This window comes from Sarcophilus harrisii, chromosome 4 (assembly GCF_902635505.1).
Source record: "Sarcophilus harrisii chromosome 4, mSarHar1.11, whole genome shotgun sequence".
NCBI lineage: Eukaryota > Metazoa > Chordata > Mammalia > Dasyuromorphia > Dasyuridae > Sarcophilus > Sarcophilus harrisii.
The window spans coordinates 271252972-271270062 of NC_045429.1; the positions used below are offsets into that span (position 1 = coordinate 271252972).

At 46.2% G+C, this 17091-nt stretch overlaps 1 protein-coding gene across 1 annotated transcript in view; it reads right to left on the minus strand.

Annotated features, from left to right (window-relative positions):
• Nucleotides 1-306: 306 nt before the first annotated feature.
• LOC100930980 (rano class II histocompatibility antigen, A beta chain) overlaps nucleotides 307-17091 on the minus strand; it is a 72777-nt gene continuing 55992 nt past the window's right edge. The window contains exon 4 of the mRNA XM_031964853.1: nucleotides 307-1015. Within this exon, the coding sequence (XP_031820713.1) occupies nucleotides 1002-1015 (14 nt within the window). The 3' untranslated portion in view covers nucleotides 307-1001. The remainder of the gene's footprint in view (nucleotides 1016-17091) is intronic.

Here is a 17091-nt window from a genome sequence, read left to right on the forward strand (position 1 = left end):
ATTCACATGGAAAAGATTCAGTTTTTGGTGTGTAAGCAGAACAAGGAAAAACATAACCGAGATTAAAAAATGGGGGATGAGGGGAAATGGTGATGAAAGTTATGTAATTACACTTATCAAGCTTGGCCACAGAAAAGAGAAAATAAACATTTCAGGGAAGAAGGGGGGAGACTGAGAGTCCCTATTTATATATTTAGATATATGGGATTTATATGATGGTTATTGTGGAGGTCAAGTAAAAATTTTGTTATGAAGGAAAGTTAAAGGGGGCAGGGTATATGTCAAGCAATGAATAATATAAATACAAAAGGTATTACTAAAACTTTAATTTGTTAAAAGTTCAATGGAGAGGCATATGAGAGGGAACCAGAGGCTACAGCAGATCATCAAAGAAGAATGGAGCAGAAGTGATAGAAGAAAAGTCACCAATGAGAACATCAGCAGAATGAGGGAGGCCATCACATGGGGAAAGCTAAGGATTTCTGGGCAGACACCATGAGGGACTTGGTCTCCATTTAACATCAAGGAACACAGAGGAAGACCAGAAGCATGCTGGGTAATCAGCTCTGCAGAAATTTTGGAAGGAAATGGAGGCACCAGGTGAGCATGGATGGCAATCTTCACTTCTGGAGGCATTTCTCACTTTGACAGATGCTACAAATCCCAAGTCCTGAAGCTTCCTCCCTCTACTACCCCACTTTGTCTCTGTGTCACCAAGTCCCAGATGATTCTCAGCCTCCTAAATATAGGGGGAAGGCTCAAGGGACAAAAATAATAAAACCTTGATACAGAAAGAGAGGAGGGTAAAGGGGGTTTCTGAGGCTGTTGGGGAAATTCCCCAGAGAGTTCAGAAGAGCTGAAGGTGCAGAGAAGAAGCTGTTCTGGGGAAGGGGTCAGGGGGTCTAACTTCCTGGAGCTCTGGGCACAAGCAGAGGCCCCCAAAAGTGTGAGAGGGAGGCTGAGAGGGGAGGCAACAGCTCCAGGGGACACAGCCTCGGGGATCAACTTAGGAGCCCTGCAGAGGACAGAGAACAGTCACATTAGAGTCCCCATGTGGGTCTGAGTCACCAGCAAAACCACTTCTTCCCATTAAGGGCCCCATCTCTTTTAGCTTCTCCCCCGGGCAAAGACGCCCATGAAAGCTGGAGAAGGATCTTACCTGCTGGTTGTGAACCCCGATTGCCTGGGAAAAAGGAAGGAAAAGAAAAAGAAACAAAGAAAAATTAAATGTAATCCTTGAAGGGCACCCAAGGGAAGAAAGGGGGAACCCTTAAACTTTGGGGGGCAGGGGGCTCCTGAACCCCCCAACCCGTTCAGGGCCCAAGCCCTAAGAACCCTGGTGGGTCCACCCCTTCCTTTTTAGGCGGGGAAGAGGAGCTGGGGCCGAGCCAAACCCACCCTCCTACTGGGGAATTTACAAAGGATTCCCTAAGGAACCTGGGAGCGGGGGATTCCCCAGCCCCTTTCCTCCTTTTACAAGGGCCCCCGGGAAGGCCCCAGCAAGGGCCCCGACCCCCTCCCTTATCTGGGGCCCAGATTTCTGGGGGGCACCCAAGGGTCCCTCCCCAAGAACCCCAGGGAGCAGGGGGTCGACCCAGAAAAACCTTCTGGGCGGGTGGAAATAGGCCGGACCAGGAAGTAAAGCCCCAGGGACAGTCCCCCAATTCCCCACCCCAAAAAGGGCCCCTTGGGAATTACCCTGGGGAGACAAACCCCAGTTTCCCAGCTTGTTGCCTGCCATTGGGGGCTGTGCTGGGGAAAGGAGGCGCACTCATGGGGCTTTTTGCCGGGAAGCAAAGGGGCGCCCACGGGGGTCCCAGGCGCTCCCGTCCCCCGGGCACTGGAGGGTGAGGGAGCTCTCTCACTCCTCCAAGAGGACGGGTTCCTGAACTTGCTCCTGGCAGGTGAACATTCCCTGCCGGGGGTCATCTCCACATCACCGGATCTGGTAGGTCCAGTTCATTGCCCATCGGCCCTGGACCCACCCCTGCCGCTCCTCCCGCCCATTCAGGAACCACCGGGACCTCGATGTCCCCCGGATAAAACCCTGGAGCAGACAAGCAGGTTGTGGTGTCCCGGGGAGCCATCTTGGATAACACCACCTCGGGCTGGATGGGAGGGAAGAAGGAAGCCCCGGGGAGGGCAGACCCAGGGATTCCGCCGGGCCCCCACCTCCTCCCTCAGCAGGCTCATTCTCCCCCAGGGGCCGAAACGCCTGATCCATGGAGAAATTCTGCAGGGGGAGCCCTGGGGACTCTGGGCCCAGGAGAAACCTAGATCCCTGGCCCGGGCCGGAGCAGCAGGGCATGTCTGGTCCCTGGGGGGAAAATGCCAGTGAGAGGCAAAGCTGTGTCAGAGGAGGGCTTGTGGGGGAACCAAGGGGGGGGGCAGGGGAGCCCCTGAGGAAATCAGGTCGGGGGCACAAAGGGCCCTTCTGTGTCCGCTGGAAAAGCTCCCCGACCCTGGGCCTGGGGGGCTCCCCGGGCCCGCCGAGGTTGGTCGTCCCCTTTCAGGCCTGTCCGTCCCCTGGGGCCCATCGGGGTTTTTCACAGACGCTGGAGGTTGGGCTCTCCCGGGTCATCTCAGGAGGAGGGCGGATGCAGGGGAGGGAAGGACTTTCCGGTCCGGGGAGGGGCGGGTCTGGACTAGGAAGGTTCTCCCGCCCAGGCCCGCCCCTCCGGGCTTTTGTGCCCATTAGGGGGGGGGGCCCCTTCCCCTCCCCCTTGTCCCTGCCCCCGGTCCCCCAGTCATTCTCCCGTTCTCCTCCCTCCTCCCCCCTTCCCCCCCCTTCCCCTTCCCCTCCTCCTCGTCCCTGTCCCCCTTCTCTCCCTGCTCCGGGTCCCTGGCTCCCCCTCTCCAGGCCCTTTCTCCCTCTGCCCCTCCCGGCCCCCTCCCTCCCGGGGCACTCACCGCGCCTGCGCACTAAGAAAGGATCCGATATTCCATTGTCCTGCAGGTTCCACCCGGCCCTCTGCTCCTAAACCTTCGCTTCCCAATCTCAGCTCCCCCCCACTCCTCACCCCTCTCCCCCATCCTTCAACCCAAAACTCTCCTTGTAAAATGTCTCTCCACAAACCCACGCTCCTCCCTTTTCCGGTACACTGGCTTTCCCTCTCCGTTCTCCGGGGACCCCGGGCCTCACTCCGGACTCCCCCCGCCCCCCCCCCCTCCCTCTAACCACCCCCCGGGCCCCTCACCCCAACCCCCCCACACCCCCCTCTTCCTACATTCCCCCATCCCCCCCGGGCCCAGAACCCCCACCTTTCCCGGGTCACCAGCAAAGTGGGATGAAAGACCAACCCGACCTCCCGGGATTTCCACAACCACCAAACCCCTATCCCCCCCTCCCCCTCCCCGCCGGGTCCCGGGGCTCCCTCCCCCTCCCCAAATTCCCCTTTTTGCCCCACTGACCCCCTGCTGGCACCGGGCCCCCGGGCTCCCTCCCCCCCCCCCGGCACTTTCCCTCCTCTTCCGGGAAAAAAACCCCACAAAAGGACCCGCTTTGGGTTCAACACCCCTCCCCATACCAAACACATTCCTCTCACCCTCTCCGTCCCACAAAACAAAAAAAACTTAATCACCAAACCCCCCTCCTCAAAACCCTCCCCATGGATTGGAAAATTCCAAACCCCACCTTTAAAACCTCCCACCTCCTCCACCTCCCCCCACACCTCCCTATTCCCTCTACACAATTTACCCGGGACAAACCCCTTTTCTCCCCCGACTCCACATCCCCCCTCCCCCTGTAAAGGGCCTCCATCCAGGCATCCTCCCCCTCACCCCTCCTCATCTTCCTTATCGTTTTTCCCTCTCCGGGGCGTATTCCCAAAAGGTCAACCAAAAATTTCCCTTTCCTATTTTATTTTAATACAAATTAATTTATAAAAAATGGAACCTTCCACTCTGCATCAAATGGGGGGACAATGCACATAACATACAACCTTAACAAAATGGTAGAAAGGAAACACCATTTGGGGGATCAGGAAAGTTTCACCACAAAGTACGGTGGAATCCCTAAGTTGCCAAAAGGGATCCAGGGACAAAGCAAGATGGGAGATATACTTATGAGGAAATGAGGCTCTGAGGAGACCCCAAAAGGTTGGGCTTCCAGACCTGGGCTGTGAGTGTCTCCACTCCTCCAGCCCTGAAGTGCCTCAGACACTTAACACTTCCTGGATGTAAACCCTAGGTAGACTTACCATTGTCTCAGGGGGAAAAAGAATCTGCAAGGCCGGAATGCACCAAATAAAGGCAAAGTTTTTATTCTTCGACCAATTAAAAGCAGGCTAAATTCCAAAAAAAGTAGCAAAACCAGGACAAGAAGATGGTTTATAGGGAAAAGGTAAGAAACATCTTCATGCCACTGAGATGCTCACTTTTTTGACTTGAGGAGGGTTTGAGGAGGGGGTCAGGTGTCATCCATCAGTTCTCAGAACTGTATTATCTCTGACCCACAATTGTTTCTCACAGCCAAATGTTTGTAGAACTAAAAGCTCCCCCAAGGCCAGGAATCTCAGGGTTTTCCTCTACACCTTCCCTAAAAGCTAGGGAAGAAATCATAACTCATCCTCCCAAGGCCCGGTGGACAGTTTAATTTTCCTCTGAGGGCTACCCCACCAGAAAGAGCAGCCTGGGCATCTCACAGAGAGCGCAAGAAGGGATTTTAAAATGGGGTTGATCACTTGTGAAAGGAAGAAACAGGAAATTCATGATCACAAGGGCAAAGGGAAGGCACGGTCAAAGAAGGTGACTTAGATTTGCTCTTAAGGAAAAACACATTTTAGTTCTGGAATGAAAACAGAGGAAGCAGGGAGAGTGATTAGGAGGCAATTATAATCTGGCTGAGAGGATATGTGGTTCTCCTTATGGGTGGCCCTTCAGTGAAAAGGATTTGCGGGAAAATTGTGGAATTGAGCCCTCACTGACTCACCTTGTGACTCCTTCGGCAAACAGTTCCCTTTTTGTTCCATTACAGATAGAGTCCAATTTATATCTTGTGAGAAAAGTGTATTCCCTTGTGGGAAATGGCAGAAAGAAAACCTTATTTCATTGTTTGCACAATGGATGAAAGGATGCCCCCCTCTCCCTGCTGCCTAGAGACCCTTAACAAAGGTCCTGGGTTCTGCTGACCAGAAACAGAACAGATTCAGAGACTGAGGCAGAGAGTTTTCTCACAATTTTACATCACTCCATGTATATGTTGACATATGTTATGCCACAGTTTTCTTTTATTGTCCTGACTCAGTCTCCTTAATTATCCTGACCCAGTCCTGACTCAGTTTCTCTGCTTCAGTTTATCAGCTCAAAGCTCAGGCCTGCAAAACCTCCCCTCCTTTTTTATTAGAATACTTGATAAAGATCTTATGTTTTAGAATATCAGAATGCCTCTCCCCATCCCAAGCTATGGGAATGTCAGATACCATCTTATCAAGATGCCTCTCCCTATCTCCAGGGTTCCTCCCCCCATCTCCAGTGGCTCACCCTGCCCTGTCAGAGTCCCATTCCTGCTTTCAGTACCCTGACTCTGCCCCTGCCTCAGTATACCCCCTGAGTCTGAGCCATATGTATATAGGTCATTAGGGAATTCAATTGTTTGTGGATTCAAGATATTCATTCAGTCCTGGGACCAAAACATGGATCCATTTGGTCCCAATAAAATTTTCCCTTTAAATAAATTATTAAATACTCTCTAATCTCTATCTTGCCTCAGTTTCTCCGACATTATACATATGGCATATATGACATCAGAAAACTGGGCCCCATTGATCAATCAGTTATTGTTTCCAGGTTCCTTTGATTGTTAACAGAAGGGGAAGGAGAACCTGTTTGATTTCAGAGAATTCACCTGTTTTGCTCTCCCCTTGGAACTTGGAAAGTCCCTCATCTTTCCTACAATTAAATTAACCTAATTTGTATTTTTCTTTTTTTAATGAATTAAAATTCATGGGTCTTACTTGATTAGCAATTTTTAATGTTTAGTCCAACCCTAAACTGAGGAGATCTGGCCCTGGTTTATTTTCTTGGAAATTGCTTAATAAATCCATATGCTCAGAAACTCAAACATTCGTTTCCTCAGTTATTTTTTTCATCTGCCACATGGGGATGCTATGGAGAGACACTGTGGAGGAGGCAGAATAAAGGAATTGAAGAAAAACCAAAATCATGGTCATGAGTCTAGAAAAATTGTATTATCTCATTAAATGGGAAAGTTTGACACATTTTCACGTTTGTTGTGTTTCTTGCATTTGTTTTTTTCCCATTTTTTTCCCTTTAGTCATTTTTCTCTCAAAGATAAGTATAAATATATATACTATATTGGATTTAACATATTTTTAACATTTTAACTTTAAATTACTAAATTAGGGGAAGGAGGGGGAGGGGGAAAATTTAAAAAGTTTTGAAAGGATCATTGTTGTTTCCATTATATTTTTGAAAATTAAAAGCAAAAAAAAACAAAAAATCAAAGAAATAGAAAGTTTGGGCAAAGTGTGCATTTAAAGCAGAACCATTTTGAATATGTTTTAAGGGTTAGAGAATCAGATTGAAAGAACCAAGGAGCCAAGTGGGGCTAAGAGACAGGCAGGAAACAGAGATCTAGGAGTCATTGAGAGGGCTGGGGAATTAACTGTGAGTCTGTGGAGTCATGGGAGACCAGAAAGCCTAGGGAATATGAAGGAAGAAAACTTGGAGGAGACTGAAAAGAGTGAACAGATAGATGAGAGAAGCAGAAGAGGAGAGCCCCCAAATCCCAAAAAGGAAGAATCTGGAAGGTGGCTGGGGGTGTCCAGTGGAAAGGTCATGGAGGGATGAAGTTCGAAAAGATCATCCTCTGGCCACTAAGCAAACCTTGGATCCTTGGGAACAGTGGGTGGGAACCAGACTAGGAGTGGGGGAAGGAGGGGGGAGGGTGGACCCTTGGTGTGGGTGTCTTGAGGGAAGGAAGGATAGGTGGGATAATCACCTGGGAGAATCCCATCTAGCAGGTCCGGTGGTCCTTCTACAGACAAAGAACCTGCTCACACCCTTTCTTTGAAATGCTTAGCTGCCCCTTTTTCTTGGACATCAAACTCTCACTAATAAATGCACCCCATCCTCAGACTGGATTCGGCTTTGGACTTTTTGACCCCAGTACTCGGCACAAGCCTGACACATAGTAAGGGTCTTCATACATGTTGGTTGAGACTGAATGACAGATGAACGGGCCGAAAAGTGATTGGACCAGAAAAATAAGCAAAAAATAAATAAAAAAAAATAAAATAAAATAAAATAAGGAATAAAAATGATAAAAAAAATCTTTGAAAAAGACTCAGGAGCTCTGCCTAATAACCAGATGATTCCGGGCACTGGTAAATGCTCATCAAAGAAGTAAAGAGACAAATGGATCTTCCTCCAGCGCGATCTGACCAACCCCCCTGCTCAGAACTCCAGGGCTCCCTATTCCCTCCAAATCAAGTGGGAATCAAACGCACCTCCCCCCCCTGGCATCCAACCCCGGCCCCAAACCAGACCCTCGTTCTCAGCTGGGCCTTTCCCGGGCCCCCACGTCTGGGCCCTCCCTCCCATCCGTGACTCCCGGCCCCGGCTCCCCAGGTCCCAGCTGAGACCCTGCCTTCCCCCAGAGCTTCTCCCACTCTCTCAGTCCCCGGCTCGTTTTCCCAAAGGGGAGTTCCCCGTGCCGGGGTACGGGGGCACACGGAAGGTATAAAGTCCCACTGACTGGGATAAATCACCTTTCCATCCTCCCAAAGTCAGTCCCCCCCCGACCGGAAACAAGACCCCCAGGAAGCCTTCCACAACCCCCTAATTTAAAGGGCCTTCCTCTGCCGTTATTTCTCCTTATTCTGAAAGTAACTCATTGGTGTCTGTTCTCATACTGTTCCCCGGGCTTTTTCTCTCTCTCTGAGTCCCAAAGGAACAAAGATAAATCAAGTAAAAGTTAATCAGTGTGCACCTTCTGGCTGGGCTACTTAAGAAGGTGCTTTGGCTGATTGTTTCCGGGCGCCCCGGTCAAACCAACATGGCCCGACACCCGGGGCTTTTTTTCAAAGCATTTCGAGGTCATGGAGAAGGAGACAAAACCTGGCCGTCCTTGTCTCCAGCCCTTTAACCAGACACCCTTCCTCTTCTTGTCCATGATTACCATGAAAACCAGGGGATCCCAAATACCCAGCTTCCCCCGGGCCTTGGAATTATAGTGGGAAATTAATCCAAGAAAGTCTGCCCTTCCTCCCCAGTAACAGCCAAACTGAAACCTTTCTGGCCATCAGGCAGACCCGTGAAGGAATACAGTGGACAGGAAAACTGAGACAGGAGAAGCAACCTGGCAGTTCTGTCCATGTCACCCCAATTAAAAGTCTCCAGGACTCCCCTCATCTCCTGGATCAAAAAAAATCTCTGCTTGACCTTCAAGGCCCTTCCCAACCTGCCCCTCCTACCTTTTCATCCTTCTACATTTCCCACCCCACCCTCAACCCCAACTCTGCTCTACATGTCTCGACCTTCTTGTTTCCTCCTCCCTTCATTCCTCCCTCTCCCCACTCTGGGCCCTCTCTGGCTCTCCCCTGCTCAGAACCTCCTCCTCCCCACCTCTGCCTCTAACTTCCCAGGGGAGCTTCTAGTATCACTCAGATCCACCTTCTGCTCCTCTCCCTGATCTCCTTTGATGTTGGGACCTTCCTCTGGTGGTGTGTTCCCATTTGCCTCAAGATCTTTCTCTAGAATCGTTTGCATATTGTCTTCCCTATTAGACTGAACCTTTGAGAGCAGGGTTGAACTTCCTTTCTTTCTGTCCTTAGCTGTGGCCCAGTCCCTGACAGATAGTAGTGTCTGACAATATTACTGATAAACTGATTAGAGCTCTCAGCTCTTGGAGGGACTGCATTAAAAGTCCCAGAACGGGAAAAGGGGAAAGGAACAAGGGTCAAAGGGCCTGAAACCAGCTTCCCCACGCCCATCTACCTAGGGACCATCCCCTTCCCAAGTGCTTCCCTTTGGTCTGGGCCAAAGAGAAAGGATGCTCCCTTGGCCCCCCTGAGATTTCTGAGGGCTGCTGCTCTTTCTTACCTGGGCGTCTGCCCAGCCACCGGGAATTCAGCACCAGGGTCACAGCCAGAACTTTCCAGACTTCCTTGGGGAGGCCACCCCATCCTGGAAACAAGATGAGGCTCAGGGACTCAGAGAGTGAACAGTCCTGGTGACCCTCCCTGCAGGGAACTACCCCCACATCTCCAGACTAAGAATTTACAGACTCTGCCCAGGTTTGGATCGGGTGGAGAGAACCAATTAGCATTAAGAATGACCTGCATCTCGTTCCCAGGCAAGGTTCTTTTTCAGGGTATGTTCAATGTCAAATGTTTTTTTCCACCGAGGAAAAAAAAGTCACAAAATCAAAGAATCTCAGGCAAAGGAAAGACCCCAGAGGAAATGTCTTGCCTGAACATTTTAAAAACACATTATAAAATGTATAGTTTGTAAACATTCTGAAAAGGAAGAATGATTGTGACGGGACTGAAAAGGAGTTCTGACTACTCTTTTTATAACAAGTCTGAGGAACAGAAAAAATGTTTGGATGACGAAAGATAGTTGGTCCTTTAAGAGGAACTTTAGAAACCTTTTCTTCAAAAATCCATTCCCAATTATGTAAAAATCTGTTATCTTTAATGGAACCTGTGAAAATTTGGAGCCCGTAAAATGAAATTTTATCACTCTGGGATGATTTCAAATAATTAATTTGTAAGTATAAAAAGGTGTTATATTTCAGGTCTTATCCCAGATAATTGTATTGCTCCTAATGGCCTTTAGTAAAATTCTGGACAAGCCTGGGTAAGGGGTAAAGGCTTTTTCTGTTTGCTGGGAGGTTCATCCACTCTATGACACTTCTCCTTGATGAAGAACTGCCGTAGGTGTTCTTGTGTAGCAAAACGGTGTTTCCAAGGGTTTTTGGTGCTTTTCAACCACATTGGATAAAGCCAGTTCAAACTTTCCCTCAAAAACTTCTTGAGCCTTTTTGTAATGACTGGTATTTAAAAGCCAGTCTCCCTTAAAATGTCATATAATGTTTGTAATTATAGGTATCGTAACACTGGTCGCATCCATTGGATATCTCCTATCAATTTCTGAAAGTCATTTAAGGTTTCAACTTTGTGTTCTTAAGGACAGTTTTTTTGTAAACACCTTAGAATATTTTCTATCCCTAAACAATGAAAGGCCATTCTTTGAATTTTTTCTAAAGTTGCAATTTGAAACCTTAGTTTTCTATGGTTTTTAGACTCTTCTAACATTTTTTCCTCAGGTTCCATCCCACTATATCACCAATATAATGTAATAGCAAAACGTTTGGAAATGCTTTTTTCTGAGCAAAAAGCAGCAACATACACTTGACACATAGTAGGGCTGTTTTTCATTCCCTGTGGCAAACTGTACTTCATATCTTTTATAAGGCTCAGCTATGTTAACGCTGGGCACTGAAAACAAATCTTTTAATCCTCCTTATCTAAGGGAGAGAATAAAACAATCCTTAATGTCTATTTCCCAAAGAGGCCATTCTCTGGAATTATAGGAGATGGAAGTCCACTGAAGAATTCCCATAGTTTCCATCTGTTCATTTTTTTCTTAAATCAGTCAACATTCTCCATTTTCCAGATTTCTTTCTTACAACAAAATGGGACTTAGAGAAGGTTTAAGTGTCCTTTGGTCAAGTGACCTGACTATATCTAATAAGACTTGAATTTTTCCACTTATTAAGGGCCACTGCTCTATCCCACACTGGTATATCAGTTTTCCATTCAAAGGAACAGGTAAAGAGTGTTGCGGCCTTCAACAGCAGCCCTCCTAAAAATTAAGTACCATTTGTAATCTAATTGTTGTAAAAATGTCTCTTCCCCACACATGGATGGGGATCTTTTCAACTATAAAAGGACTAAAAACTCCTGTTTCACCTTCAAATATCCATCTCAGTAGCACAACTTCAGCTGCTGCCCCTCCTATCAGAAGGGTGTCTGCCTTAATCTTGGTGTGGGCCAGTTGGCATCTCAATGACTGATGATCTGCACCTATGCCACCAATCCTTCCAATGGTGGCCATTTATATAGATATGAGTAGGATGGTCAGTAACTTCTGCAGTCAGATTATTCCGGATTTTGTTGCGAGTCAGAATCTGGGCAACATCACCAGATTGCCATTGGAGTCTGTATCAGTAAACCTGATGCTCCTACTTCCTGGTTGATAAGTCCACATTGTCTACCTGTATTGTGACTGGAATATTATCTACACTTCCCAGTTTCCCACATCGTTATGGATGAACACTGTTTTGGCCCTCAGGAGGTAAAATGGTCCCTACTGTGCCTGGAGGAAAAAGGATCCATAGGTTGGAGAGGAACGTCCTCACTTCTCCTGGGGTATTCAAGTCCCAGCTGCCAAAACTCTATTCTCCCCCAGTTGTAATCCCTTTTCCCATCAGGTTGCTTCCTGGCTGGTTGATCATGTCTGGGTATTGAACTTCTAAAGGTTTCTGGGTGGCACTGCCATCATCCCCAAGTTTTTTTGCCTTCCCAAATGAGGCTGGACCCCTCATCCTGTTTCCCTGAATCAGTCTTATTCTGAGGCCCAATGGAAGCCTCTGTTGTATTATTTTTGTGAAGGCTTCTCTTTTGTCCTGTTTAACTGGGATAAAACCCCATGCTTTGATAGCAGCAGCAGCAGCAATTTGCTCATATCCTGCTATGGGGTAATTTCTTGCTGAAGTGAAATGTCTGATAAGAACCCTACACCTATTTTGGTGGGTGTTAGAATATTAACTCCACTTTGACTATTTCACTGGGCTTGTATCCTACAACTCCTATATTAAGAGCAACATCAAGTTTTGTCCAGGTTCAAGCATTCCTTCCTATAGATTTGTTACTAGGGGTTAAGATTAAACCAAATTCTGTAATAACATTTTACCATAAGATGATGTAGCCCCATAAAAGAATACAAGTCTTTTCAGGTCTGTGATGATTTCTAGATCAAAGGATGTTCTTCTCTTTCTTGTCCTGAAGAGTTAAGGTTTGAACCCGGATCATTTTATTCTCAAATCAGCTGTCTTTTCCCTGTGGCTTTAAAGTGCCTTTTGCAACAATCATGGAGGGTGTTGCTGGGGTAGGTCTGGTGAATCACTGCCCCTCCACTATTCCTCTTCCTTCCAACCTGGAAGATACAGTTGATGGCTTGATGGGGGGGGGGAGACGGGAGTCAAGGACATGCTCTGGTGTAGGTGGGGTTGAAGCTGGGCTGTGAGAGTGAGAATCACCACAGCTTTCACCACAACCTTCAAGCTCACTGTCCTCATGCTCTCTGGCAATATTGCCTTTAATCTGTCCTTTGTCTTCCTCTTTCTCCCCACATTTACTCATCTGGCTGTTCTTAACACTTTTCTTTTTTGTATAACTTGCGGGATTCTTTAAGGCCAATTCTATTAAATTGTATATATAAAATGTTTCCTTGGAAATTGAATCAAGACCATTATCATTATAATATGCACATAGTTGATTTCCTACTACTTTCCACTTATCTACCTCTCTTTCTTCTTCCTTAAAGAACCAAGGGGACATACATTCTAATGTATCCACTAGTCCATCAATCTGCTTCCAAGTTACAATCAAACCCTGTCTCTTTATCAGTCTGAGTATGCTTCTGGTAGGTCTCCTTCAGGGTGGGGTTGGGGGAGAATCTTTTCATAATATCTGTCCCATTTCAGCTAGAAAATGAGTTACTAGTTTAGCTCTTAACAAAATAAGTTCCCTGTTTGTCTATTAAAATATTCACTCTATTTCCTGGTCACCTGGGACTTCTTCAGTGAAATTAGGGTCCTTGGTTCACACATTGGGCACGAATATGTGAAGTCCAATCTAACTCCCTAGAGGCCTCAGGATGAACCAGAGTCAGGATAAGCAAAAGTCCTTGGTCTTTAGGGGGATAAGTAAAGGAGATGGACGAAACTGCCACAAGCTCTCCACCAACCTCCCTTCTCCTGGTCCTGCTGCAAAGTGAGTCTGGCTTGTCTCACACCACCCTCTAATCCCTCCTACGATCATCTGTATACACCAAAACATCGAGCCAGCACAGAACAGTGAGAAAGGCCATTTTTCCAAACATGTGCTGATAGTCATTGTCCAATAGGTAATTAGTCTTAAGCACTCAGTTGTCTGATTCAAGCATACCTTTTAGAAGTTTCAGAAATTACACCCTTACTGAGCTATACTTAATGAGCATGGGGGTAGCCTTCTAGGAGCTTGATTACAAGGTTCCTGATGTTCTTCAGAGGTGATCTTTGTTAAAAAAACTGTAGCCCAGGGCCTGACAGATAGTAGTGTCTGACATATTACTGATAAACTGATTAGAGCTCTCAGCCTTTGGAGGGGGCTGCATCAAGACCCAGAACCCTGAAGGAAACAGGGAAAGGAAGCAAGGGCCAAAGGAGCCTGAAAACCAGCTTCCCTTACTGCCCATCTACCTGGGGACCATCCTGTCTGAAATGCTTCCTTTGGTCTGGGCCTAGAGAGAAGGATGCTTCCTTGGGCCCCACCTGAGACTTCTGGGTTGCTGCTGCTCTGTACTTACCTGGGCTGTGTCTGCCTGCAGCCACCTGGGGATTCAGCACCAGCAGGGTCATAGCCAGAACTTCTATCCAGACTTCCTTAGGGAGCAAGACACACACCCTTGGAGACAAGATGAGGCTCAAGGACTCAGAGAGATGTAACAGTCCGGGTGACCCTCCTTGCATGGGAACTACCTCCCACCCCCATCTCCCAGACTAAGAATTTACAGACTCTTGTCTGCCCCAGGGTTGGATCAGAGGTGAGAGAAGCAATTAGCATTAAGAATGACCTGCATCATTAGTTCCCTGATAGAGGTTCCGTTTCAGGGTATGTTCTAACAGTTAAATGTTTTTCCACTGATGAGAAAAAAATGTCACAGAAATCAAAGAATCTCAGGGAAGGGAGAGACTCCAGAGGAAAAGTCTTGCCTGGATACTTTAAAAACACATTATAAAGTGAATGGTTTGTGAGCATTCTGAAAAGGAAGAATGATTGTATGAGTGCATAAAGGCCTCATCAAAAACAGGTCATGTTAGATAAAACTTTTTTGACACTAAAACAGAAGTGATGGATCAGGAAAATGTTTTAGATATGTTAATCAAAAAAGAATCTGACAAAGCCGCCAATGCTACCCTTGGGGAAATGTTGGACAGATAGGAACTTGATGATAATGTTAGTTGGATTTAGAAAAGGTTGAATGGTTAGGACCTAAAGATTAGTCAGAAGTGTCATATTGCAGGAAGTTTCCTAGTAGAGTATACCAGAAATCTGTTCTTGTGCTGTTCTAGTCAACATTTTTATCAGGGCCTTGGATGAAGACAGAAAGTATGTAAAACGAATCTTCAGATGATTTGTAATTGGGAAATATAGTTAACATATTATGTGGCAGAGCCAGGATCCAAAAAATTGTTAACATATCAGAAAGATAGAGGAATTGAATGGAATGAGATTTAATTTCATAGAGAGAAATGGAAAGTTCTATACAGAGCGTAAAAATGTTCACTTTATTGGAGTGATTTTATGTGTTGAGGATACATCATAATTACAGATCCAAAGTTTGCAAAATGCTTCATAAATATTATATGAGTAGTTCTCCTTTTGTCTCTTGCTTAGCACAAAGAATGCTAAATACAAAGGTGACCACTTGACTCACAGACTTTACTCAATTGACTTCAGAGATGTTAGAGGCATTATTCAGAGAGAGTCGTGGTCAGAGGAAACTTCAGGATGTTAATGAAGAAAAAGACTTTGGAATGGCATCTTGTCTTTGGACTTGCTTGAAATTCTAGAGATGGCTAAGAGTAGACGTCCCCTGAGTTTGGTTGTTCACTTTGTCCTGCTTTGAATTTAACGTTTAACTCAAGCCAAAAGCTCATTTACTCATGTATTTCTTGTTATATTCTAATCTGACAACTTCTCTGATTTGTTCGGTATCTTGCTTAGATAAGTGGGTTTATTCACCATTTGCTTTTTATTATAATTTTTTTGTGTAACCAGAATTTGGGGGAAAGAAGGCAAGCTGAGAGATATCTGCTTGTGTTATCCTCCCCCTTTAAAAGGAATCAGGAATTAAACCATTGTAGAGAACAATGTGGAACTATGCCCAAAAAGCTAAAAAAGTGTACATATGTTTAACCCAGTAATATTTCTGCAAGAGGGCCTGCCAACCCCCTGCCAGCCTTGAACATCCCACAGGGCACGGCTCAGGTAATCTGAGGGTAGCCTTGTAAGGGTGAATAAGATGGCACTGGGAGGAAGGGGGTCCCACCCAAAGAAGCAACATGGCAGTTCCCAGGAGAGGCGTGCCAGACCTTAGAGGGGAGGACCTTGAATATCCTAATTAGGAAAGGCATGCACACAACATATTTACATGTAGCTTCCTGTAGAGAATCATGAATCTACTACAGGCTAGGATGTGATTACATATGAAGCAGTAACTAGAAACAAGCACCAAGATGATAAAACCTCATGTAGTCTTTGTAATAAATGGAGTCTCACACCTCCCTGGCTCTGGCCCCTCATTATTCACAGTCTTCACCATTTCAGATGGACAGGCAGTGCTGGTCACATACGGCCTGTTCCACTTGAGAGTTGGGTCTGAGATCCCCAACAGTCTGGAGCCCAAACATGGCTGGAAACCCCCAAACCTCTGCTCAGCAGAGAGCCACAACAATCATCCGGTGTGAAGGGCAGCATGGGGAGGTACAGGTGAAGCTTGCCGCGGAAGTGAGAGACGTGCCCACGACTCCTTAGAGGACTCCTTGCCAAACTTGGGCAAGAACACAAACGCTTCAACCTCTGAGAGATAAGAGAAGATTTATGTGGTGTAAGTAATCCTGCATAAATCGCTATAGCAGAGAGATAGTAAACTTTCTATCATGGGGCAAAAAATCTCATCAGAAATGTTAGAACAGAAGGATTACACCAGAATAATCTATACAAAAGCAAAGGATCTAGTAATTATGCACGTTAAAAATGTTCATGAATTTATTGAAATAATTCAGAAGGTGTGCTCATGCATTGTTGAGAGATCGCAGATCTCACTACAATCCTGGATCTTAGTGGGGGAGTAATTAACTGAATATCAATCAACTAATCCTAGAATATTAGAAGACAAAACTTTCTTTCTGTACATCATAAAGACTGCCTCCCAGGAAGAAGGGAAGGCAATAAATCAGCCTAGACAGTAGTCAGAAAATGCTCAGACTACTGTGAAATTTGAAGTAAATACAGAGAAGTTAGAGACAGACACACTTTATCCCAATTTAGAAAAGGAATTAGAGAGATGGAGAGCAAAAAAAAAAAAAAAAAAAATGGAGATTGAATCAGAGATAGTTAAAATCAAAAGAGAATTAGCACATTGGCAGGTGAGTGCAGAAAAAGATGTGAGGAGTTTAAGGAAAGAAAAGCAGCAGTGCAGGAACTCGAGGACAGTAACAAAGGGGGAGAAAGAATTCCAACAGAGAAGCACAGAGAAGCTAGGGAAGTAGGTAAGGTTACCAGGAGACAGAGGGTTGGAAATCATTTCTTTAAAAGTGAGAGCCAGCACCACCTAGTGGTGATATAAGCTCGGGAGATTATGAAAAAGGCAGAACAGATCATGAATGTAAAAGTAGGGAGATACCAACCCCTAGCGGTCAAATGTTGTCTCCACTATAAAGAATGATAAAGGATCTACAAATCAATAGAAATTGTGAAACACTGGCAGAAACTGGATTAGATTATTTCCCAGTTCTGGAGAATGGGGTCAACGGGGAAGCTCCACAGCGCAGTCACACTTCAGTATCAACTAAAGCTATTAAAGAATTGAAAAAAGCAATTACAGAATACGGGCTTAACTCACGTACGTTAAACTGCGCCTAAAAGACCTGGAGACCTTCCTACTTGCTGCTAACAAATGGAAGTTGGTTTTTCAGGCTATCCTGACACCTGGAGAGAACGTTGTGTTCCTACGTCTGTTATCTGGGGAGTATGGGAAGGTGGCAATCAAGCACAGCCCTAACGGTGCCCAGAATGC